The sequence below is a fragment of the Scyliorhinus torazame genome, chromosome 1 (genome assembly GCF_047496885.1).
Source record: "Scyliorhinus torazame isolate Kashiwa2021f chromosome 1, sScyTor2.1, whole genome shotgun sequence".
NCBI lineage: Eukaryota > Metazoa > Chordata > Chondrichthyes > Carcharhiniformes > Scyliorhinidae > Scyliorhinus > Scyliorhinus torazame.
In genome coordinates, this window is record NC_092707.1 from 181,647,812 (window position 1) to 181,672,655 (window position 24,844).

The 24,844-nt window shown below is 44.7% G+C and overlaps 1 protein-coding gene and 1 long non-coding RNA gene across 4 annotated transcripts in view; one reads left to right on the top strand and one right to left on the bottom strand.

Annotated features, from left to right (window-relative positions):
• LOC140418106 (disks large-associated protein 2-like) overlaps nt 1-24,844 on the bottom strand; it is a 1,176,606-nt gene that overhangs the window by 207,918 nt on the left and 943,844 nt on the right. For all 3 annotated transcript variants that reach the window (XM_072501530.1, XM_072501537.1, XM_072501527.1), the window contains one exon: nt 2,451-3,548. In XM_072501530.1, the coding sequence (XP_072357631.1) occupies nt 2,451-3,482 (1,032 nt within the window). In that variant the 5' untranslated portion in view covers nt 3,483-3,548. The remainder of the gene's footprint in view (nt 1-2,450; nt 3,549-24,844) is intronic.
• Nucleotides 1-24,844, top strand: part of LOC140418136 (uncharacterized) — a 112,410-nt gene that overhangs the window by 34,911 nt on the left and 52,655 nt on the right. The window lies entirely within an intron of this gene.

A 24,844-nucleotide genomic window follows, 5' to 3' on the forward strand; every position in this document is an offset into this window, starting at 1 on the left:
GGAACAAATTAAGAACGGACTATAAATATTATAACTGCGCTGGAGGGTTTTTAACTGTAAATGAAGCACTTTGTCCCTTATTAAAATAATGCTCTTTGCTAACGATTTTGGTCCTCAGTGCAGTGATCGGTTCTGGGATGAATCGTATCAGGTTATTGCTTAGGTTCTGCTGCAAGCACTCAGACTGTAGCACTGCAGCTTATTGTCTCCTTCAGAGAGAGAAAATCATCAATCAATCTGATTTGGTGGAGATCGCACCATTTCTTCAAGTTACTTGAGAATGGGATTTGAGATGATTTAGTGTTGAGGAAATAATTATGGGAAATAGAAAGAAATATAGTTTCAAGGGGTTCAAAACAATTCAAATTATCACTGCTAAGATCGATTCCAATGCTGCGATGTTCTCAGTGGTTAATGTACGGAAAATCAAAGGGCCTTTCCCAAGATTTTAGTTGATGGCTGCTCCTCACTCAGTTCTGTAATGCCCCTCCTCTGACCTTCCCTTCATCTCATTATTAACAATTTTCTACTGAGGTGTTCCTTCGCAAAAACTCAGACCTCAAGGCGGGTGGCAGGAGTTGGGAAAATACCCACCTCGACCTCCTCGCCTGCTAGTAAAGTAGGTTTTTAATTCCGGGGGTGTGGGGGGGGGGGGCGGGTTGGGGGTTGGGTGGGGGCAGGTGTAGTCTGCAGTCAGGCTGGCCAGTCCGGGACAGAGCTCGTGGACAGTGGCAGGGGCTGCAAGGTGCCAAGGCGGGCTGCTCAAGAGGTTGCGGAACTTTGTCCCAGTTGTAATGATTAAGGTAAGGCCAACTAGCCTTTACCCCTCAAATTTAAAATTCCCAATGTTGTGTTGAAATCATCTCATGGTCTCGATGTTCCCAATCTCTGTAACTTTCTCCAGTTGTACGACCCTCACAAAATTCTCTGATGATGGCCTCTTGTACATCAGCCACCCTCTGCTCAACCATCAATAGTAATGCCTTCAACTTCCTTATGCCCAAAATTCAAAAAATCTCTCCAACTCTCCCTCCTGTTTTAAGATTCTCCTCAATAACCATTCATTTTACCAAGCTGTTGGTCCCCCCCTCCCATATCTCTTTCTTTGCTTGGCATCCATTAACTCCCCCCCCCCCTATTTCTCTCTCTGAAGTGCCTTCATACGTTTTTCTTACATTGAACGAACATTATAAATGTAAGTGGAAACAACGTTGCATATATCATGTATAACATGCCTTGCATGATGTTTACGCAGGAAAGGAACTTGAATATATTCTCTTTTATTTCAGTAAACACACTGGTGGCAGTAACTCATACTTCTTAACTGATTCAGTCAGGCATGTTTCCTGAAGGGTTATATTTGGGGCGAAGCACAATTTTCTTGCTCTCTCAAGTATGTCACTGAGAAGATAAAATGAAATTTACTGGCCACAGTCGCATCCATGCAATATGTAAACAAATATATGTAATATTTTTGAAGTGCAAACTAAATAAAATGAAATGTGTATACAGCAGAACAGATGCAGCAATTTTTAAGTATTAAATGAAGTAATTCAATTCCAGCGAATTTTAAATCAATACAATTTTCATCATCAAGTTGTAGGGTTCAATACTCCATTTTTTAAATTGCATGTTTAAGCTGCGTGTTATGACTGCTATCTTTATCTAATTCCATGGTGCAAAGGACCATTTTGCAGAATATTGATCACTCTATTTGAATATATTGATGTTGGTGTGTACGAACCCTGCTGGTCTGTTTGAGGGATGGCATCAAATATTTCACTTTCCTCTGGACAATCTACAATTGTAATAAAGACTGTGGCCTTAGTACAAGCAGTGTATCCTCTTACGGGGCCAATGGAAAATAAGGTGCACAGAAGCAAATACGGCATGGTGAAAGTTGTTGATAACAGGACAGGTCTAGAATCTATTAGGGTTAGAAAATATATGCATTTCAAACGTATTTGTATGCTGCAGAAGAATACAATTCAATCCCTGAAATGAAACATCACACCCATTAATTGTGACAATTCTAGCCTGGTATTAATTGTAGTGGTGCCTCCAATTCTAGAGAGTAAGTCCAATTGTTTGAATAAAAGGGATTCATGATCACTTCCAAATAGGAATTTTTATCACGGTTTGCTGTTCTCTCATCTCATTTGTATGGAATACAGAAAAAGGCCCCAAAGGGGGTATTATAACTTTAATTAACACAGTAACATAAAAAATGGAGTGTCTGATCCAATATTCATATCCAGGCAGTTTCCAAAAGTCAAATCCGGTTGAGTATGTCTCCAATTTTGTGATAATCAAAACAAATTTGAGGGAAGCCGTGTGGGAAATTGACAGCTGGAGAGCAAGACCTTGAATGATGCAGAAAGCATTCATGGTGTTTGTGTTTCGACGATACAGCTCACTTCTAGCACTGATAGTTATATTTTAACGCTTACCTGAAGATAATGGTAAGCCCTTTCTTGTGACTTGGTATCCTGAAGCATTGAAGGTTTGTCTTGGCTCAATCCCGAGCCAGGATAGGCCTCTCTGGCCTGGTTTACCGTCATAGTGGACCACATACTTCTTTTCATGTGTTGTGAATCAGCCAACATTGGCATAGCTGCACATGCTGAACATTTCCCTTCACTGCTGCTTTTTAAACTCTTCAGGGTCAGGTCTCTGCAGGCACTTTCGATGGGTTCTGTACAGTACTGGGAGGCCTGTTCCATAGAGTGCCTACTGGCTCCAGCTGCCACCATATAACTGCTGTCACTGTCAAGGTTGTCATCTGAGCTCCACCAACCAGTTATTTTAGCTCGGTGTCGAGAGTCAGATTTGCGTTCCTTGCTTTTGCTCCTCTTTGTTGACCTTGACTGGTGGTGGTGCTGGTGATGTTGGTGGTGTGGATGGTGATGGTAGCTGTCCCCGCCTCTTCCCTCCATCTTTGTACCGTTTATGTTTCCCTTTGAAGGGGCTTCCAGGGAGTGAGACTTGGCAAAAAGCTTCTGTACAGAGTGAACCAGGTGCCGAATCCTGCTGGGGCTCTCACTTCGTTGCTCAGCTGAACTTGCCCGCTGGTACTGAAGTGTGTGAAACCCATCGTGATGGAGAGGCAACTGCTTCTCAAACTGGTCCAGTAGGTTGGCTGGTAGCCGATTGATCTTGCTGGCAGTGTGGGTGGCAGCCATGCAGTCGTCGCAAGATTCATACTGTGGGTTATGATGCATCCTAGGAAATGTACTGCTGGAGGACATCTGTTCAGTTATGCTAAGTGGTACTGCAGCACATTCAGAGGGCATGGTACTCCTGGACATGCAATAGTGATGGTCCATCGAACAGGATTCTGTAGGACTAAGCATATAAGTCTGCCTAGGGTCTTGACTGTGATGTAAATAATCATGGGAATGATCACAATCCTCAGGCATACAATGGCATGTGTGCACAGAAGAATGCTGTGACTGGCTACGACTTCCATTATATCCCTTCATTGTATTAAAACAGTACGGAGCCCATCTTCATTCTTCAGGATAGTGATGAATAGCTGCCCCTGTAATCTGTAAAAAAAAAAATCAAAACCATGAATGAACATTGGAAATTAGGAATGTGAAGTTTGAATCTTCAGAAAGCAGATACTTGTGTAAAGCAACAAAATAAAACTGCCAAGAATATATCAAAACGTTAAGTTTTTTTTATCTTTGAAGTTTAACAAAATTACATCCAAGATGACATTTCAAGGGCCAAATTTGGTCAGCCATCCTGTTGGAATACCCCCATAAATCAAGCATCCATCTAACATAATAAATAGCTCAGGAGGTCCCAACCTTATTTGAGATTTCTGACATGACCTTGGAACAGATGGAGCTTCTGCCTTTTCTGATGAGACTACTGATGGAGGAGGGCAGAATCTTCTAGACCCACTGCAACAAATGGACAGAGCCTTGTTTTAATGTCTTCTCAGATGGACTGCAGCTCTCGTTATGCACCCCCACCTCAGCAATGAAGTGTCAGCCTAGATTATATTCTTCGTCAGCAGTGGAGTCCAAATCCACAACCTATTATCTCAGAGACAAGAGCCTGACCATCTCAACCAAGCTGCAACCTGGTCATTGTATATTGTCACTAAACATAGCTGCATAGAGACATAGAAGTAGATGCTCAGCTTTTGTTGCTTGAATGATCATCTCTTGGTATGGATGCCTCGACGTTTATAGAACTGCCTGATTTTCGTTGCATTGAAAGCAATGTCCCACCAATTCCCATCTGAGGGATAAAGACGTAAATCACTATTGGAGAAATAGTAGGCACAAAATATAATTAAATTCAAATTCTTATCTTTCAGGGAAAAGTAGGTTATATTATTAAATGAAAATGATTTGATCTAAATCAGATCTGATAATGCAAATATTTTACTGTCAGTCCAGATTGCTTCTAAAATGTCTAACTAAATATTCAGGTGTCCATTATTGATCTGCCTCAGTTTGAAGACTATTTGTTCTGTAGAAAAGTCATTTAGACCCAAAACTTCAACTCTGTTTGTCTCTTTACAGATTCTACCAGGCCTGCTGGATTTATCTAGCATTTCCTGCTTTTTATTTCAGATTTTTGCATCCGCAGTATTTTGCTTTTATTTATCATGATGACGATTTGTGTTATCCGAAGTTCCTTCCTTACCATTAATACTTGTTTCTGGCTTGTGAAGATATACAAGGGGTTTAACCCCCATAGAATAACAAGTTTAATGTAAACATCTTGCAACCGAACAATTGTAATGGTAAAGTTCTTGAAAGTGTGGATGAGCAGAGGGATCTAGGTGTCCATGTACATAGATCCCTGAAAGTTGCCACCCAGGTTGATAGGGTTGTGAAGAAGGCCTATGGAGTGTTGGCCTTTATTGGTAGAGGGATTGAGTTCCGGAGTCGGGAGGTCATGTTGCAGCTGTACAGAACTCTGGTACGGCCGCATTTGGAGTATTGCGTACAGTTCTGGTCACCGCATTATAGGAAGGACGTGGAGGCTTTGGAGCGGGTGCAGAGGAGATTTACCAGGATGTTGCCTGGTATGGAGGGAAAATCTTATGAGGAAAGGCTGATGGACTTGAGGTTGTTTTCGTTGGAGAGAAGAAGGTTAAGAGGAGACTTAATAGAGGCATACAAAATGATCAGGGGGTTGGATAGGGTGGACAGTGAGAGCCTTCTCCCGCGGATGGATATGGCTGGCACGAGGGGACATAACTTTAAACTGAGGGGTAATAGATATAGGACAGAGGTCAGAGGTAGGTTCTTTACGCAAAGAGTAGTGAGGCCGTGGAATGCCCTACCTGCTACAGTAGTGAACTCGCCAACATTGAGGGCATTTAAAAGTTTATTGGATAAACATATGGATGATAATGGCATAGTGTAGGTTAGATGGCTTTTGTTTCGGTGCAACATCGTGGGCCGAAGGGCCTGTACTGCGCTGTATTGTTCTATGTTCTATGTTCTATGTTCTAATTGATATAAAGGGCGGGATTCTGATATAATCCGAAGGGCGGGCAACTCCGGTGGGAAGGAGTGGCGTGAACCACTCTGGCGTCGGGCCGCCCCAAAGGTGCGGAATCCTCCGCACCTTCAGGGGCTAGGCCAGCCCCAGAGTGGTTTGCGCCACGCTGGCCAGCGGGGAAGGGACTTGGCGTCATGCCAACAGGCGGCACAGGGCCTCCGCCAGACGGTGTGAGTTGGCGCATGCGCGGGAGTGCCAGCGTGTGCTGGCATCATCCCAGCGCATGCGCAGAGGGCTTCGTCACTGCACCGGCCATGACGGACCGCAACAGCCGCCGGTGCGGAAAAATAGAGTGCCCCCACGGCACAGGCCCGCCCACAGATCGGTGGGCCCCGATCGTGGGCCAGGCCACTGTGGGGGCACCTCCCGGGGCCAGATCCTCCCCTGCCCCCAGAGGACTCCGGAGGCCGCCCACGCCACCAGGTCCCGCCGGTAAGGACCTACTCTAATTTATGCCGGTGGGACTGGCAAAAAACGGGCGGCCACTCAGCCCATTGCAGGCCGGAGAATCGCCGGGGGGACCGCTGCAAGCGGCCGCCGATCGGTGCGGTGCGATCCCCGCCTCCGCCAAATCGCCGGCGCCGGAGAATTCGGCAGCCAGCAGGGTCGGGGTTCATGCCGCCCCCCGGCGATTTTCCAACCCGGCCGGGGGGGGGTCGGAGAATCCCGCCCAAAGTATCTCTTATTTATTCATTCATGGGAGATGGGCATTATTGCCAGTCCATAGTTCGCCTTGGGAAAGTGCTGGTGAGCAGCTTTCTTGAACCACTGCAGCTCATGTTGTGTAAGTGCACCCACATTGCTTTTAGGGAGCAGTTCCAGAGTTTTGATCCAACGGCAGTGAAGGAACGGCAATGTAGAATTTGGTGTAACTTGGTCTGAAACCTGAAGGTGGTGGTGCTCGCATGTGCCAGCTACCTTTCTTCCTTTAGGTGGCAGAGGTCCCAGGTTTGGAAGGTGCTGTCTAAGGAGTCCTTGGTGAATTCCTGCAATGCGTCACGCAGCTGACATATATTGCTACCACTGTATCATGATGGTGGAGAGAGTGGCTGTTTAAGTTGGTGGATGTGGTGTCCACAAAGAGGATTGCTTTGTAGTGGATGGTGTCAAGCTTCCTGAACATTGTGGGAGCCGCACTATCCCAGGCAACTGGCAACTCCATCACTTCTGCCTTGTGTATGGTGGACAAGATTGGACAGAGTGCTTCAGAATCTGAGGAACTATTAATGGTTCTGAACACAGCACTCATCAGAGAACATCCCTACTTTTGACCTTCTGAGGAAAAGAAGACCATTGATGAAGATGGTTGATCCTGGGACATTACCTTGAGGAATTCCTGCAGCATTGTCCCGATTCTGAGATGATTGCCCTCCAACAACAGGACCATCTCCCTCTGCGTTGGGTGTGACTCCAGTCAGTGGAGTATTATCCTTAACAATTGTCAAGGAGCATAAACTATCAATCATAACGTCACCATCAATAGCTTCAAAAATAAAATATTCTGTGGGGATAATGGGAGTTCTCGTGTGACATAGAATATAAGGGTAAAAACTACATGATTCAAGGAGTGCAATGTTTCCACATATCCCATACATTAACTTTAGAAGAATTAAGACTTTCCATTGCTGACCTGAAAGGAAATTGCACTGAGATTGTTCATTAAGCAATGAACCATTACATTGTCAAATAGCTTTGAGGATGTTTCTGGAATGCTTGGCAATGGACAGGACACACTGTGTCACTGAATAACCTGATGTAGGAATGCTGTGATGCTTGTCTCCCACTGTATCACTAGAGACCGTACCAATTAAAGACTGGGTACTGTCTCCATTGTCTAGACCAAGGTTTTTCAAACTGACGGTCGCAAACTGCGGGTGGGTCATGGGTGGATGTCAGGAGGGTCACGGAACGATCAGTCATGGCTTTCCCAATTGTGGGAGAAGCACCCAACAGTCATGATCGGCTTTGAAGAATGCCGGCCTCGACCGGCTTTTAAGTTGAGAATGTCGGCTGCGACCAGCTTTCAAATGCGAACAATGCAGTCTTCCTGCCAGAAGCGGTGGCAGAGAACCGGTAACACACCCAGCACGTGCACTGTACATCCATGCTTTTGGCGCGAAATCAAGAAGGAGAGATTCCTACATATTCTAGCTGCGAGCAAGCAAGGCAACAGGACTGTGAAGAACTGAAGATGGATTGTTTTGTTATGAGGAAGAGAGGGCAGAGAGTCAAACAGGCCAGGGTCTCATAACTGAGAGAGCTGCACAGGAGAGTCAACAGCAGGACAAATCAGCGTTAGTGTGAGCTGTATTCAGAGCTCCAGGACCTCTGGTGAACAACCTACTAACAAGAAACTGAAATAGGGAACAAAGCAGTCTAAAGATGATTTATTGTGCATCAGGATGCAAAGCCTATCTGTGTTATGTGCAGGAAAGTACTGGAAAATGAGAGTTGGATGCTAACTATGTCTTACCTTTGTAGACATCTTTTTCATTCTAGACGAACTGAACCTCAAAATTCAAGAGAAGGATGATGATTGCTTTCAGCACTGTGAAGAAATAGTTGCTTTCCAAAAGTCATTGAGAGTTTGGCAAGTGCGAGTACAAAGCCAAAACCACTACACGTTTCCCACACTGCTACGACACATCGAAGAAAACTGTGTTTGTAAGGGAACTGTCAATAGACGGGCAGGCCTTATTCAGTCACATCTGGTTGCACTGATCAACGGTTTTTGGCGCTACTTCCAGAGGAGAAGTTTCATATTTTGAAAGAAAAGAGGTGGGTGAAAAATTGTTTTGTGTTTGAGACCCCAGAGTCAATTATTAACTTACAACTGACTCCAAATGAAGAGACTGAACTTCTGCGCCTCACCTGTGACAGCAGATTAAAAACACGCCACAAGTCCATGAGGCTTGCATCTCTGAGGAACATCCAGTGCTGAGTAAAACAAGAATTTTGTTGCGATTATCTTTCACAATGACCTACAGGTGCAAGATCGGACTTTCTGTCCTCACAAAGATGAAAATAATACAAAGGAACCGGCTGAACTCTGCACCTGATATGCACATTGCCCGCTCCTCCAGTGAGCCTGATTGGAGTGAGATTGTGAGGACCAAGCAGCTCCCCTGTCACATTAAAGGTAGGTGAAAAAGGTGTGTTGCGAAGGTCAGCCGGTGTGGGTTGCAAAGGTCGGCCAGCATGCGTCCTAAAGGTTAGCTGGTTGACAAAAGTGGGTCCTGGGGAAAAAAGTTTGAAAAACACTGGTCTAGACAGTAAAATCAAGTCACAATGCACTTCTTTCAACTCCTACTTTCACCATAACCTCTTTCTTTTTCTGATTCTCAAATTTTTACTTGGAGTCCTCACAATGTTGGTGGATCATCATTCTCCATGATCTCCAATTGTCAAATATGGAACAGCACGGTAGTATAGTGGTTAGCATTATGGCTTCCAGCGCCAGGGTCCCAGGTTCGATTCCCGGCTTGGGTCACTGTCTGTGTGGAGTCTACACGTTCTCCCTGTATTTGCATGGGTTTCCTCCGGGTGCTCTGGTTTCCTCCCACAAGTCCTGAAAGACGTGCTATTAGGTAATTTGGACATTCTGAATTCTCCCTCTGAGTACCCGAATAGGCGCCGGAATGTGGTGACTAGGGAATTTTCACAGTAACTTCATTGCTGTGTTAATGTAAGCCTACTTGTGACAATAAAGATTATTAACAATTGGAAATAGATTACACCACCTTGCCAGCCTTTAAATGAGAGAACAAAAATATACTTGAAGGTGTCCAAGACAAATAATTTCAAACCTGTCAATGCCCCTGGCAAAATTAGAGAGAGAAGTTAGGAAGAGCACAATAACCATTTAAGTCTGATTGGAGGGTCAGTGGTAAAACCTTTGCCTCTGATATCAGTCCCACTCAAGAGACTCAATTCTAGGTTGTCACATCAGTGCACTGCTGAGGGAATGTAGACCTGTGGAAAGTGCTGTTGTTTGAATGAGTTAAACCGAGATCCAGTCTACACATTCAGGCGGATATAAAATAATCCATGGTACTATTTGAAGAAGAGCAGACAGTTCTCCCTGTGGGGTCCTGGTCATTACTGGTCCTTTAGCCAACATCACTGAAACGCATCACTTGGTAATGAGCATACTGCTGTTTGTGGAACATTGCTGTGTACAAATTGGCTACTACGTTTCCCATATTATAATTGTGTCTACACTTCAAAAGCATTTAATTGGCTGTGAAGCGCTTTGGGAGATCATGAGGTGCAAGCCAGTTTTCCCCCTATACAATAATATTGTTAAAAGTAATTTCTACTCTCAATATTTTTAACTGCTTGATTTTATTCCAAGCTCAATTTTATACACATTCAACATCTTTTGGAATACAGTAATTGCTAATACTGAATGATGTGCTAAATTGTAAAAGTGATCTTTGAAGTTACGATTTTTCCCCTATGTCAGGGAACGGAAGAATACAGTGAATCTTGAATAACATGAAATAAGTTTAACAAGCTATTTTATGCTTGTATCAGGGTTTCTAAATGCTACACATAGAAGCTGACCTATCTGCAATATGTATTTTCATTCTTTTATAGTGTAAATTCTAACAGCAAAAAAAAAGGACTCATATCAAAATCTGAATCGAGAGCCCAAAACCTACACTTTTTCCGTGTTGATCAAATTACTTTGATGATGAAAGTATTTCATTTTAAAAGAAGGAGCTTTTGGCTGAACACATTGTGAAGAGTGTGATTGAGACCTTAGTTGGTTCAATTCAATTCATGTAAGAAGAATAAACATTGGTAGAATATGTTTTTTTTTTTAATTCTTCCATCAAATGTATGATTTAAAAAACAGTACCTCAATGAGGCACCTGGTGCTACACTCATGTGTACATGTCAGAGAGGACCCAGGATCAGTTGCTGGCATTGGCTAAATTGGATTTATCCATTGACTCAAGCGAGGAAAGTCGGCCAGGCTTCATTTTCCTGCTTTCTATGCAATAATGACCCTTGATGGAAGGTGTATACATATATTCATGCAGAGCAAATAAAGGAATCGGGCTTCACAGTGGTGCCCGGATGGTCAAACTGTCTGCCAATACTATCTAGGCATGCACATAAAGAATGATTACAGTTGGTTATCAGAGTGGGTTTTCACTTTCAAAAGCACAATGGCTGAAAGGCTCTGTTCTGAGCTATCTGATTCTATGGTTTTACCTGAATCATTTACTGAAGGGGTGTTGGCCTCCATGGGTCCAGCAAATGTCAGAGTCTTCAGAAAGATGGGGAAAAACTACGGGAAAGAGAATCTTGAAAGTTCATGTGACTCTGTACTGTCTAAGATCAAATTAGTTAGGTGGCTAAATTTTAACTAAAATACCACTGATATTTGTGCAAGGCTTCCAAACACTTCCCTCACAAGAGATGAGTATGGCCCTTTAAATCAACAACCTTTATCAAAGGACTAAACTGATGTGGTAGGTAGGAAAATTTATAGTCTATTAAACTTTAATTCAAATGCGTTATTCACAACCAGTATCATATATGTTGACTGTTAGGAACTGTGTGTAACTGCAGTGTTTTAAAATCATTTTATTTGACAAGATAATCATAGATTATCATTGAATTTACAGTGCCGAAGGAGGCCATTCGGCCCATCGAGTCTGCACCGGCTCTTGGAAAGAGCACCCTTCCCAAGGTCAATACCTCCACCCTATCCCCATAACCCAGTAACCCCACCCAACACGAAGGGCAATTTTGGACACTCAGGGCAATTTATCATCGCCAATCCACCTAATCTGCACATCTTTGGACTGTGGGAGGAAACCGGAGCACACGGAGGAAACCCACGCACACACGTGGAGGATGGGCAGACTCCGCACAGACAGTGACCCAAGCCGGAATCGAACCTCGGGCGGTGGAGCAGTGAAGCAATTGTGCTATCCACAATGCTACCATGCTGCCAATTTCCTGGACAATAATGTTGTCCAGGAAAAGGATGGTACAGTTCTAGAGGACGCACTACATATAGTGGATAGCCCCTCATTTCCAGAAAGCATTATCTGAATTGATGTGGAAATGCCCGCCCACATGGGTTGGAAAGCTTAGTATATTTTTTAAATACAATATTATCTAGCCACAAAAAGATTGGGCTGAAAGGGTGATTTCAGAGGTTTGGGAGATTGTAAGCAGGATGGAGTGGAGATCTTGAGAAAATTACTAACCCTCATGAGACCCACGGGACACCCCAATTGATCTCCCTGTTTGGCTCGTGGAATACGAACTCCCCCATTAGTGGGCGGAGACCCATCAGCTGGGACTTGTGGAAATCGACTTATGAAAGCAGGCCCAGACTGGGAAGGGCTTGTATGGCTGTTCCATTTGGGACCTTGGAGCTGTAAGCCACGTTGCGGCCTTTAATTTTGTTGTTGAATAAAGCCTCTTTTGAATTTACCTTCTCGGGTCTCCTGAAATTTTATACCATGACCCGAGGGCAAGGGACACAGGTACAAACTAGTGAATGACAAATTTTGGACAGATGCTGAAAGGTTTTCTTCACACAGAGTATAAGGAAGAAAAACAAAAGAAGGAATGAATATCTAATTATGATCAAAGAGGCAGAAACTGCAATCATTTGAGAGACATTTGTTGATAGGAGAATTGTAGGTTCTTTCTGGAGGCAGTCAATTTTTGTTTGAACAAGTGACCAACCTCATCAGTACCTATCTGGTGATTTTGTGAATTTGCAATGGTAGAGAGCTTTGTTGCAACAATGATTCTCCCATCCTGCAGTTAGTAAAATGCCAACGATTCCTCTTGGGGCATCCAGTAAATCTCCATCTTGCCCTACCGCCCTTAGCTGACTGGGAATATCTCTCCGGCTGCAGTTGTGGTGTAGTAATAATGCATTGCAATGTAGAAATTATTTAATCTTTAGAAGCTATCATTTGAAGGTATTTCAAAGGCATGGAAATTGGAGAGGGGAAACATTAAAAGAAAAGCAATTTAAAAGGGGTGAAAAGCAAAAGAATTGCCACAATAGCAGGACTAAGTTCACCCTCAGAGTTAGGTCAAAAACTGCTTTATACAAAGAAATTTCAACAACATTTTGAATAGAATTGACATCAAAACATAAAATGCACTCAGAGCTTAAAAATTACAATCAGGTAAGTGAGTACTTATGACTTAGTCTGAATTCCTTTCTGGTATTTTAATGGCGATATCATCTGTTTATATCAAATAAAATAGCTTTTGCGCAAATATAAACTCTACATACTAGGTAACGGTAAGGTAAAGTCGCTCCCCAAATGGCCAGAGACTGCGTTCCCCTTTGAGGGGGAGATCTGACTGCTGGTGATTTAACCTGAGTGTCATCTCACCTCAGGCGAGGGGCAAAGTTGAGAAGACGGGACCTTTATGAATAACCTCGGCTAGTGTGGGGATTGAACCTGCTGCTGGCTTCACTCTGCATCATGAACTAGCTGTCTCGCCACCTGTGCCAGACCAGCAACCCCCTACCCACTGCATACTATAATGACATACAAATTGATGTGTTACATATTGTAATACACATAATATTACACTATTTAATACTGTATGAGCTATTACAAACTGTCTTATGTTTGTTATAGGGTATAGAGTATTAAATAGTGCTTATGTATTATGTAATGTGGGGGATTGTCTGCCACCTGCCACCGATAGTGGAGTTCCCGATGTGGCAGCGAAGTTCGTCGTGTTGGGCAAAAAACAGGATCGGCAGCCGTTGCGATGCTCCGGTCCCCCACTGGCAGTGGCCTCTTGTTTCACGCCCCGGCCAGTGGGAGGATGCAAATGGGTCATTTGAAAACCGATTGCATCCTATTAACAGGCTGGATACTATATTCTCCACACCTCTGTGATGCTCCAGTTCTCTCAGCTGGGGTTAACGTGGGCATGGATTGGTGCAAGCATTTGTCACATGACCCTGAAATGTTGGACCTTACGGTGAACTAAGGGGTTAAGTATTAAATGTAGGTGCCCCAAAGTCCATAGGAGGACCCCCATAATGCAATTCCTGCTCACTCCACTCCCAGAACACCCAACACATCCACCAGAGACCCCCAACAGAGCTCCCACCAGGCCGCCACACTAGACCCCCCATCTGAGACCCTCCATATCAGAGACCCCCATCAGATACTCCCTCATATCAGAGAACCCCCCCCCCCTATCAGGGACCCCCCTCGCCCTTTAGTCGCCCCTGCCTGAAAGGCATCCAGGGCAGAAATAGTGAAAGGCACTGCTATTTTACTCACCTGTCCCTTACACCCACTGATCCAGACAGAGATGCAGAAAGCAGAAACTGTTACTTAATAAAAAGCCAAAACCACATCATGAATGTTTATACCCTTTCAGATCCTTTGATCTGCAAGGTTCAAGGTGAGCTGGACCTTGGCTCACTGTAAGGTTCAGCATTTCAGAGCCACGCTGACAAATGCTTGCACCAATCTATGCTATTGACTTTCAAAGAGAAAAAGCTTTTTGTAGGCTGTAATTGACAGAGTATTAACTTCCAGAGAGCCAGGTGTCAGGATTGTTTATTTTCAATTCCCTTCATGCTTCAATGCATCTCAAGTACTCTGCTTTGTACCTAGCCTAAATGTTAAAAAACATCGAGAAGTTAATTGTTTACACATCTTTTTCTCAGCACAAAGCACAACTGTTTTTGATGCAGTCATGAGCTATCAATCATAGGTAGATGTTCATAAACATCTTTGATGGGGGTGTCTCTGATGTGGGGAGGGGTCTCTGATAAGAGGGGCTCTGATATGGGGGTCTCTGGTGGCCAGTCTCTGATGGGGTATATCTGGTGGGGCGTTTCTGGTGGGGGGTCTCTTGTGGGGGAGTCTCTGGTGGGGGAGTCTGATGAGTGGGTCTGATGGGGGATCTGCAGGGTGTGTCTGCTGAGGGTCTGATGGAGGTCTCTGGTCGGGAAGTCTGATGGGTGAGTCTGCTGGGTGAGTCTGATGGAGGGTCTGATGTGCGATCTTCTGGGGGTCTTTGGTTGGGTCTCTGGTGGGGGTCTCTGGTGGGCAGGGATGTCTGGTAGGGGGTCTGGTGGAGAGACTGATGCGAGGTCTGATGGTGTCTGGTAGGGGGTCTGGTGGGGGAGGTTCTGGTGGGTGGACTGGTGGAGATGAACAGTAAGGGGTCTGGTGGGTGTCTCTGGTGGGGTCTTTGGTGGGGGGTCCAATGGGAGGGTCTGGAGGGGGTGTGCAGAGGGTTCTGATTGATGGTCTGGTTGTGGTTCTGGAGGGGGGGTTGCTGATGGGGGATCTGCTGGAGGAGTCTGGAGGGGTTCTCTGGTCGGGAGTATGATGGGTGAGTCTGATGGGTGAGTCTGATGTGGGGTATTGTGTGGTCTCTGGTGGGCTACGCCCTTTCTGAAATGGCATCATCGCGTTGTGCTGCGCTCGCTGTTAGGTCGGCCTTAGCGCGTCACCTGACGGCCATCCTCCAATGCTTAGCCCCCGATTGGCCGAGTTCCCAACTGCGTGGTTGACGTGTGGTCTCAATGGTTGGGAGCCCGGCCTGGCAGCTGCTGACTGTCCAGAGCCACCATAGTCGGGCGGGAGCCATGCTGCTGGCTGCGGGGGGGCTTCCGCGAGGGCTGAGGGGACGGGTGGGGCTAGGGGGACACTATCTGGCAGGTCTGGTCTGCGCAGGGCCGGCGCCATGTTCTACTGCACGACTGCTGCAGATCGACGCCTTGTGCATGCGCGGCCACGGATCCGGTCATTCTCCAGCCATTTTTATCGTGGGAGCCAGGAGTTTTACGTGGCGTGGCTGCTTGCCCCTCACTGGTCGTAGGATCGGTGAGGGGGGACAGCGCTGATTATTTTGACGTAAATGCCACAGATGCTCTGCACTTAGGCTCAAAAACGGTGAATCCAGCCCATAATCTCCCAAACGGAGAATCAAGCCCAGTGTTTCAAACTCAAGTGGAATTTTGGGTCCCAAAGGTTTTGACATTTCTATTTTATTCTGTACTGGTTAGCATTATTTCTGTCATTCAACATTATCACAATTATTGAACTCATTCGACGGGAGCTATTCAATTTGTCAATCATAAACCACTCAAGTTTCACCTTTTGTTACATTGACGGATTTCATCGCCTGAGGGATCACTTTGTAAAATCACTGCTAGCTGGTTATTATCCAATAAGCACTGAAAGGGAAATAAAAAAAGGCCCCAGCAGAAAAATTAAATAAACAAGAGAAGAACAGCACAGCAGTCTCTTATTGCATTATCTTTCACCTTGTGTGAATCCTGGCACATTCGCAGTAACAGTCTTGAACTATTACATGGTTACAGGCACTGATTATAACTGTTAACAGAAGATTATTCACAACACGAGCGAAAGGCCAGCAACATCACAATGCTTTAATTGATTAGCCTTTTGGACAGTAGCATAACAAAGGTGAAGGAGATAATATAGTTATAATTGGATACCAGACACAACCAACATGTTGTAAAGAGTGAACCATCAACCGAAGTACAGCGCACATTCATATTGTCAGTACCAATTAAAGGAGCTATATCATTTAATTAATTTTGCAGAGTAAAACTTCATAAACTGGGTCCTGCCTCTGAGTTGGAAGGTTGTGGGTCAAGTTCCATTTTGAAGATTTGCGCACACAATCTAGGATAACACATTGTTGTGATGTTGGGGGGAGTGCTGCACTGTTGGGGCCAGTTTAGCTCAGTTGGCTACACAGTTGGTTTGAGATGCAGAGCAAGGCTAGCAGCGCAGGTTCAACTCCTGTACCGGCAGAGGTTATTCATGACCCGCCTTCTCAACCTTACCCCTGACCTGAGGTGTGGTGACCCTCAGGTTAAATTACCACCAGTCAGCTCTCCCCATCAAAGGGGAAAGCAGCTTGTGGTCATCTGGGACTATGGCACTGTTGGAAGTGCTGACTTTAAACCAAGATCCCATGTATCCTTTCAGGTGAATTGTAAAATGTTGCATGGCACAGTCAACAACACTAAAATAGATTACCCGGCCAGTCATTTGTGGTGCTTTGGCTGGGGTGCTACAGGATGTCCAGAGGATGTTAAAAGTGCAACGTAAATGCAAGTCCTTTATTTAAAGGAATCATGGCACAGATATTCTGTGGCAACACAATCCCGTTCTCAGGAATGTGAAAATAATTTAAAACGGTTTTGCTGCTGGCTACCTTGGTCCCAATTTTGAATCATTCTCCCTTCTCCCCCAGCCCAGAAATGGGTGAGAAAGGTTCACCTGGCAGCCTACTCACCACTTTCACCTCCTAGTCATGCAGCAAGTCTGGCTTGGTGGAGGAAATCTGCCTGAAAACATTCAAATGAGCCCTGCCATTGAGATTCGCAAGGTCACACTGATCATGGCTTTGCGGGGATTTTCTCTCTCTCTCTCTCTCTCTCTCTCTCTCTCTCTCTCTCTCGGGTTGCTATTGCATCTAGTTCCACCTTCCCGTTAATGTCGGGACCATAGTTTCACATTGGTGTGTATGCCAGTGCTTGGTAATACACGGTTCAATTGTCTGCACCAAAATAAAATCAGCGCAAGGCCTTGTTGAAAACATCAGCCTCTGGACATCATTGTGGTTTATGCTTTCAGCTGTTCAAAGGAATTGGAAAGCTACCCACTTTTCTCCAGAACTTAAAAATATCACAGGGATTCAAAGTTCCGAAGCATGCGATTCTTGCGAATCACACCTCGTCAGTGGAAATAAAAAAACTGTAACTAGTCACGATGCACCTGTGATACTGATCCTGTAAGATTTTGCATGCAACTCGTGAGCCACTTAACTAATGTAAATGTCGAAATGTTCAATAATCAAGCTTTGGGTTGCAAAAGCATTATGTAGAATGGCAGAACAAGTGGTAAGAAAGTTAAATTATTCAGAGAAAATCCTTCAGACATTGCTTTGTTCAAAATTGTGAATGGGACCTGAATATGCAGTGAGGACAAATTGGGATGTAGAATTGTTCACACAGACTGCCAATGCAAGATTCAACAGTATGGAGAATCTTGTGGGAAGGCAGCCAGAGAAACCGAGGTAAGGTATAAATATTGGTGCAAAGTCAAAACATAGGATAATATGGGCATGAAGAAAAGTAGCAGTCATGAAAGATGAATGTTTTACTATCACAAAGAAATGTATATTGTTGACACTCAGCTCTATCACACTACCACCTCTCTTAACCCCTCCACTTTTGCTTGGCCGACATCCAGTACTGGATGAGCAGAAATTTCCTCCAGTTAAACTTTGGGAAGATTGAAGCCATTGGGCGGGATTCTCCGTAGCCCGATGCCGAAATTGTGGTCGGCGATCGGGCGGAGAATGGATGCCCATGCCGAACTCGGGGTCGGCGCCAGCTTGACGCTGGTCTGCCACGCTCCCCCCCTCCAAAATGGTGTCATTGTGACATGCATCGCTAGTTGTTTCAGCTCCTTGGCGTGTCATCGGCTGGCCCACCTGCGATGCTCCACCCCCGATGGGCCAAGTTCCTAACTGTGCGCCGAACGTGTGGTGCCGACCGTGTGGGAACCCGGCATGCCGGCTGCAGACAGTATCCAGCGACGCCACACTCGGTCGGCATCCATGCTGCTGGCCTGGGGCGCTTCTGCTAGGGCTGGGGGGACTGGTGGGGGTGGCCAGGGGGTAGGCTATGGGGTTGCAGTTGTCGAGTTGGGTTTGCGCATGGCTGGCACCATGATGGACACCACGACCAGTGCAGGTCGTCATCTATGCGTATGCTCAGCCCGAGACCTGGCCATTCTGCAACCGTTTTCGGCGGGATCCACGGGACATTCACTCGGCGCCTGTGCTAGCCCCTCACCGGTACCAGAATTGGTGAGCGGTTGGCGTCGAATTTCCTGTTGTGAAAGTCCACACATATTGCGCTGGCCCCAGCACTTAGCCTCCAGAATGGAGAGTCCATTGTCTTGAGTCCATGCTCCAACCTCCAGGCCCTAAGGACTGAATGCATTCCACCCCGGCTGAGGCTGAGGCTGAACCAGACTGTTCACAAGCTTGGTGTCATGTTTGAACTTGAGATGAGCTTCCGGCCACATATTCTTGCCCTCACTCAGACCATTTATTTTCACCTACGTATCGTTGCCAAGCCCACCCCTGCCTCAGCTCATCTGTCCTGAGCGACTTCCAATCAACATTCTGAGGTTTACTGTTGACCTGAAACTTAACTGGGACAGCATCAAAAATAAAATGCTCACAGGAGTAAGTCAGGAGATAGAGGGCGCGATTCTCCGAAATGGAGACAGAGTGTTCACGCCGTCGCGTTTCACGACGGCACGGAACGGGTGCGGGGACAACCGATTCTCGCCTCATGGGGGGCCAGCATGGCGCTGGAGCGTTTCACGCCACTCCAGCCTCACTTCCCAGCGCCAAATGGGTGCCACGCCAACCCGCGCATGCGCAGTTGGGCCACGCCAACCCCTGCTAGACTGGCATCCTAGCCACCACTGACACACAGTGGGAGCAGTGCGTACCATCTACAAGATGCATTGCAGCATCCCAAGGCTCCATCAACAACACCTTCCAAACCCACAACCTATACTGGTAGAAGAAGCAAGGTAGCAGCTGTGTAGGAAGACCCACCTGCAAGCTTTCCTTCAAGACACTCCCCACCCTAACTTGGAAATATTTTGCCATTCTTTCATTGTCGCTGTGCCAAAATCCTGGAACTCCCTCTTTAATAGCACTGTGGTTATACCTACATCACAAGGACTGCAACAGTAGATGAAAGCAGCTCACCACCAATTTCCCAAGGGAATTGTGGGTGGACAATTTATGCTGGTCTTGCCCATGCTAGATGCTCGCATCCCATAAAGACATTTCAAAAATGTCCAACCTCCATCAAGCTACGGCAATCTAAAACTCTGCTGCCTGTGTCTTGGTTCCCATTCACCATCACCTCTGTGTCCTTACGCCATTCAACATCGCCCCTGTGGTATTCCCATTCACCATCACCCCTGTGTCCTTACTCCCATTCACCATCACCCCTGTGTCCTTACTCCTTTTCACCAGCATCCCTGTGTTACACCCAAATACCATCACTGTGTCCTTACTCCCATTCACCATCTTCCCTGTGTTACTCACATTCACCATCACTTCTGTGTCCTTATTCCCATTCACCGTCACCCTATGTCCTTACTCCAATTCACCATCACCTCTGTGTTCCTTACTCCCATTCATCATCATCCCTATGTTACTCCCATTCCCCGTAACCAATATGTCCTTACTCCCATTCACCATCACCTCTGTGTCCTTATTACGATTCACCATCACCCCTGCATCCTTACCCCCATTCATCATAACCCCTAAGTCCTTACTCCTATTCACCATCACTTCTGTGTCCTTATTACCATCCACTGTCCCTGTGCCCTTACTTCCATTCATCATCACCCATGTGCTTACTGACCTATATTAGTTAAGCAACATACTGATTTCAAAATTCACATCGATCTTTTCAAATCCCTTGATGAATTCACCCCCTCCTTAATGTAATTCCTCCAGCCTTACAATCCCTCAAAGATATCTGCACTCATCAAATTCTGGTCTGTTGCATCCTCAATTTTAATTTCTCCAACATTGGTGGCTGCACCTTCAGCTGCCTTGGCCTAAAGCTCTACAATTCTCTCCCTACACCTGTCTCCCTCGCTGTTTCTCTTTCTCCCATAGGAAACTTGTTAAAGGCTACCTTTGATCATGCTCTTGCCCTAATATTGCCTGAAAACACAAACAGAAAATGCTGCAAAAACTCACAGGTCTGGCAGAATCTGTGGAGAGCGAAAGAGTTAATGGCTGGAATGCTCTGGCCATTGGGATTATCTGTTGCCGCTGGCAGCACACCCCCGTCTGCGAGTTTCCCAGCAGCATGGGGTGGCTTCAATAGCAAATCCCAATGACAAGTGGTGAGTGTAGAGAATCCCAGCCCCGCGAACGGCGGCCGCCATGAAACACACGGCTGGGGATCCAGAAAATCCAGCACAACGTTGCAAGTCCAATGTGACTATTCGCTGGGGTTCCAAAGAAGTGTTAACATTCTCTCTCCACAGATGGTGCCAGACCTGCTGAGCATTTCCAGCACTTTCTGTTTGCATTTCAGATCTCCGGCATCCGCAGTAATTTGCTAATATCACCTGACATGACTTGGCACCAAAGTTTTCTTTACAATGCTCATGTGAAGCATCTTGGCACATTATATTCTGTGAAAGGTGCTAACGTTGTTGTTAGTGAGTAATGTACCTGAAGTCAAAGTAGCAGCATCCAAAATAGCCAGAATATAATTGTGAACCATAATGTAATGCAAAAAGCATCTTGCAAGGGATAAAACAACTTTGCATAAATTTTCTCATCTTTGAATCTTGGCAAAGTTTGCGACTGCAATGACAAAGATATATCAGATGACACTCTTTGAATACCGTGGGCCAGTGAAGGGAGTTGTGCCTGCTGGCTTGAGGGCCAGCTCGAGTCCCGCATTGCCTCTTTTGGGAAAGGCCCACCATTTTAAGTGCTAATCAGTCACTTAAGTGGATAGGCCTTCTCTGGGATCAAGGACATGAGGTGTGAATGAATTGTCTAAAAATCAGTACTCTGAAATTCTGATAAATAATTTAATTATTAATCTTTGTTGTCACAAGCACGCTTACATTGCAATGAAGTTACTGTGAAAAGACCCTCGTCGCCACATTCCGGCACCTGTTCAGGTACAGAGGAGAATTCAGAATGTCCAAATTACCTAACAGTACGTCTTTCGGGACTTTTGGGAGAAAACCGGAGCACCCGGAGGAAACCCAGGGAGAACGCAGATTTCGCACAGACAGTGACCCAGCTGGGAATCGAACCTGGGACCCTGGAGCTGCAAAGCCACAGTGCTAACCACTGTGCTACTGCGCTGCCCTGATAAAAGAAAAGGGCGCGAAAACGCATCTCGAGGCCGACTGCGTGGATCTGTGGTGCAGTTCAGAAAAATGCGCGTTTCAGACAGCAACCATAATACACATGCGCATGCCTGACCTGCACATGCGCACTCCACCAAACAATGCGATTTGGATGAAGGCCGTTCTGCGCATGCGCGAACACAATTTGCACGTGACGAAAGCAACATCATGGCGCCGTAGATACGCTCACCCACATAAAAAATGTCCAGCACTTGATAAACTTGCTCAAAATGTTGCAAATTTAAGCACTTTTCTGTTTAGTGCAGAACTAGACTAAAAGGAATTCACATTAAATCTTCAAACTTAATGAAGACACACATGAATATATGAAGTGTAAACACAACTACTGATACCTCCAAAATTTAACAACACTGATAATGATATAGATGCTTATAACTTAGAAGATTCCTTCTTTGTTGAAATTATTGAGAAATTCCGCACAACCTTTATTGGCACTTCCAATCCACAAATAGTACAATCGATTAAGACGGAATCTGAATGGAAGACACCGTTACAAGTAAATAGTTCAGAGATTGTCTTCAAGTTGGACACTGGAGCTTCTGCGAATTTGATAAATCATGAATTATCACAACTTATTCATAGTCCTAAGATACAGAAAACTGATTGACAATTGCGTGATTACAATGGTAACACGATTACTTCATTAGAATCATGTTATCTCTTAGTGACAAGTCACGACCCTGTGATATCCTTACGGTTCGAGATTGTTGAATCCAATAGATCTTCACTACTATGTGCACAAGCCTGTCAGGATCTACACCTTGTTAAAATAATCTATAGCACCAGCAAACCTTTTCCACCTGTGCAGAAAGATATTGAAAGAATCCTCATTCAATTTCCTCAAGTATTTGAAGGTATGGGTACTCTTCCTTTTCAATACAAGATCCAACTGAAAGGGAATGTCAAACCAGTGGTACACCCTCCAAGAAGAGTTCATGCTCCATTACGTGATCTTCTGAAGCAAGAACTGGAACGCATGCAGAAGCTAGAAATAATTTCCAAGGTAACAGAACCGACAGATTGGGTCAGCTCGATAGTATGCGTCAAGAAACCAAATGGAGAATTAAGAATCTGTATTGATCCGAAAGATTTGAACATGAGCATCAAACGTAAACACTATCCAATACCGAAACATAAAGAGATTACCAGCGAGATGGCAAATGCAAAGATTTTCTGTAAGCTGGACGCTTCCAGAGGTTTTCGGCAAATGCAGCTGCGTGACACAAGCAAGAAATTGTGTACGTTCAACACACCGTTTGGTTGTTACTGTTTTAACAGAATGCCATTTAATCTCAGCATCTGAGGTCTTTCATCGTGCCATGGAACAAATGACAGAAGGCATAGATGGAGTTCAGGTGTATGTTGGTGACATCATCATATGGTCATCTATGCATGAAGAACATAATGCTAGATTATTGCAAGTCTTCCAGAGACTACACAAATTTGGGTTGAGACTAAATCGATCTAAATGCAATTCTGGTATCTCTTCATTAAAATTCATGGGTGATCAAATCTCAGAGCATGGTGTGCAACCAGATGTTGATATGTTTGCTACCATTCAGAAGATGACAGTCCCAGAGGACAAGAAAGCAGTGTTGAGATTCCTCGCCGTTGTAAATTTCCTTGAAAAATTTGTACCAAACCTCGCTTCAAGAACTACAGCTTTGCGTAACCTTATCAAGAAAACCACAACGTCTTCGTGGACTGAAGAGCACAACACAGAATGGTTAGACCTCAAGTCAGCATTGACGACCGCACCTGTCCTTTCCTTCTTTGATCCTGGACGAGAAACAAAGATTTCCACAGATGCAAGTCAGAGTGGAATTGTGGCAATCTTACTTCAAAGAAATGATGATTCTTTACGGACACCTGTCGCTTATGCATCGCGATCAATGACTACCACTGAGCAAATGTATGCTCAGATAGCAAAAGAGTATTCAGGCTTACTTACTGGAATTCTAAAATGTCATGACTACGTTTATGGACTACCAATGTTCATGGTCGAAACAGGTCTCAGTTCACATCATTCACAAAGATTTGAATGACATGACTCCTTGACTACAATGTATCCTTATGAAGTTAAGACGATTTTCAACTTATCTACACTTCAGATATAGATCTAATAAAAGCTGATGCATTATCTCATTCTACCAGTACAGAAGAACAACAACCAGAGATCGTTCAACAGATTGAAGCTCAAGTGCAGCTTCTAGCTGAAACTCTTCCAGTTTCTGGACCGCATGGTAGCACAAGAAAAATTCAAACTCATCAGATATGTGAACAAACGACGAAATGTTGCAAAGAGTCATCAACCATCTAAAGAATGGTTGACCGAAAGGATACTATTCGAAATTCAGAAACATTCAATCTGACCTCACTATTGTAGATGGTTTTCTACTTTGTCTCGATCGTATTGTTAATGCTAATACACTAAGACCCATGATAATACGGAAAATACATGAAGGTCATAGGGAAATGTAAATGCAGAGCGAGACAGGCAGTATATTGTCCAGGAATAAATAAGGACATAACAAATCAAATTCTAGAATGTGAGACCTGCCAACACCATCGATCGACTCAGAGTAAAGGAACACTTAAATCTCATGATCTTGAGAAGACTCCATGGTCAAAGGTTGGCATAGATCTTTTTCACTTTCATGGTCATGATTATATTCTAATCAACGATTATTTCTCAAACTATCCCAAAGTGACTAAATTGTCTGATTCCACTTCAAGATCCGTGATCAAGGCAACAAAAGAGATTTTTGCTCGTCATGGGCTTCCTTGCAGAGTGATGACAGACAATGAACATTGTTTTTATAGCTATGAATGGACAAATTTGCTTATGCATACAATTTGACTCATATATAATTACTAGTCCTCTCTATCCGTAATCCAATGGCAAGGTTGAAAAAGGCGTTCACATTGTGAAACAACTTTTCAAAAAAGCTCTTGACTCTGATTCAGATATGTTCTTAGCTTTATTGAATTACAGAGTTACTCCTCTTGCAACTGGTTCATCTCCTGCTCAATTGTTAATGAACAGAACGTTGCGTACAACTCTTCCATGTATGGAACCCTACCAAGATCCAGATCTTCAGCCAGTCATCAAGAAAATGCAACATCAAAAGAATCTTCTGGAGAAATGCTACAATCAACATGCAAAATCACTGGAACCACTTAATCCAGGTGATCAAGTGAGAATTCATATTCCCACTGGAGGATGGTCTGATCTAGCTAAAGTCATACATCAAGCAGCACCTCGTTCATACATCATTCAGGTGACTGATGGTTCA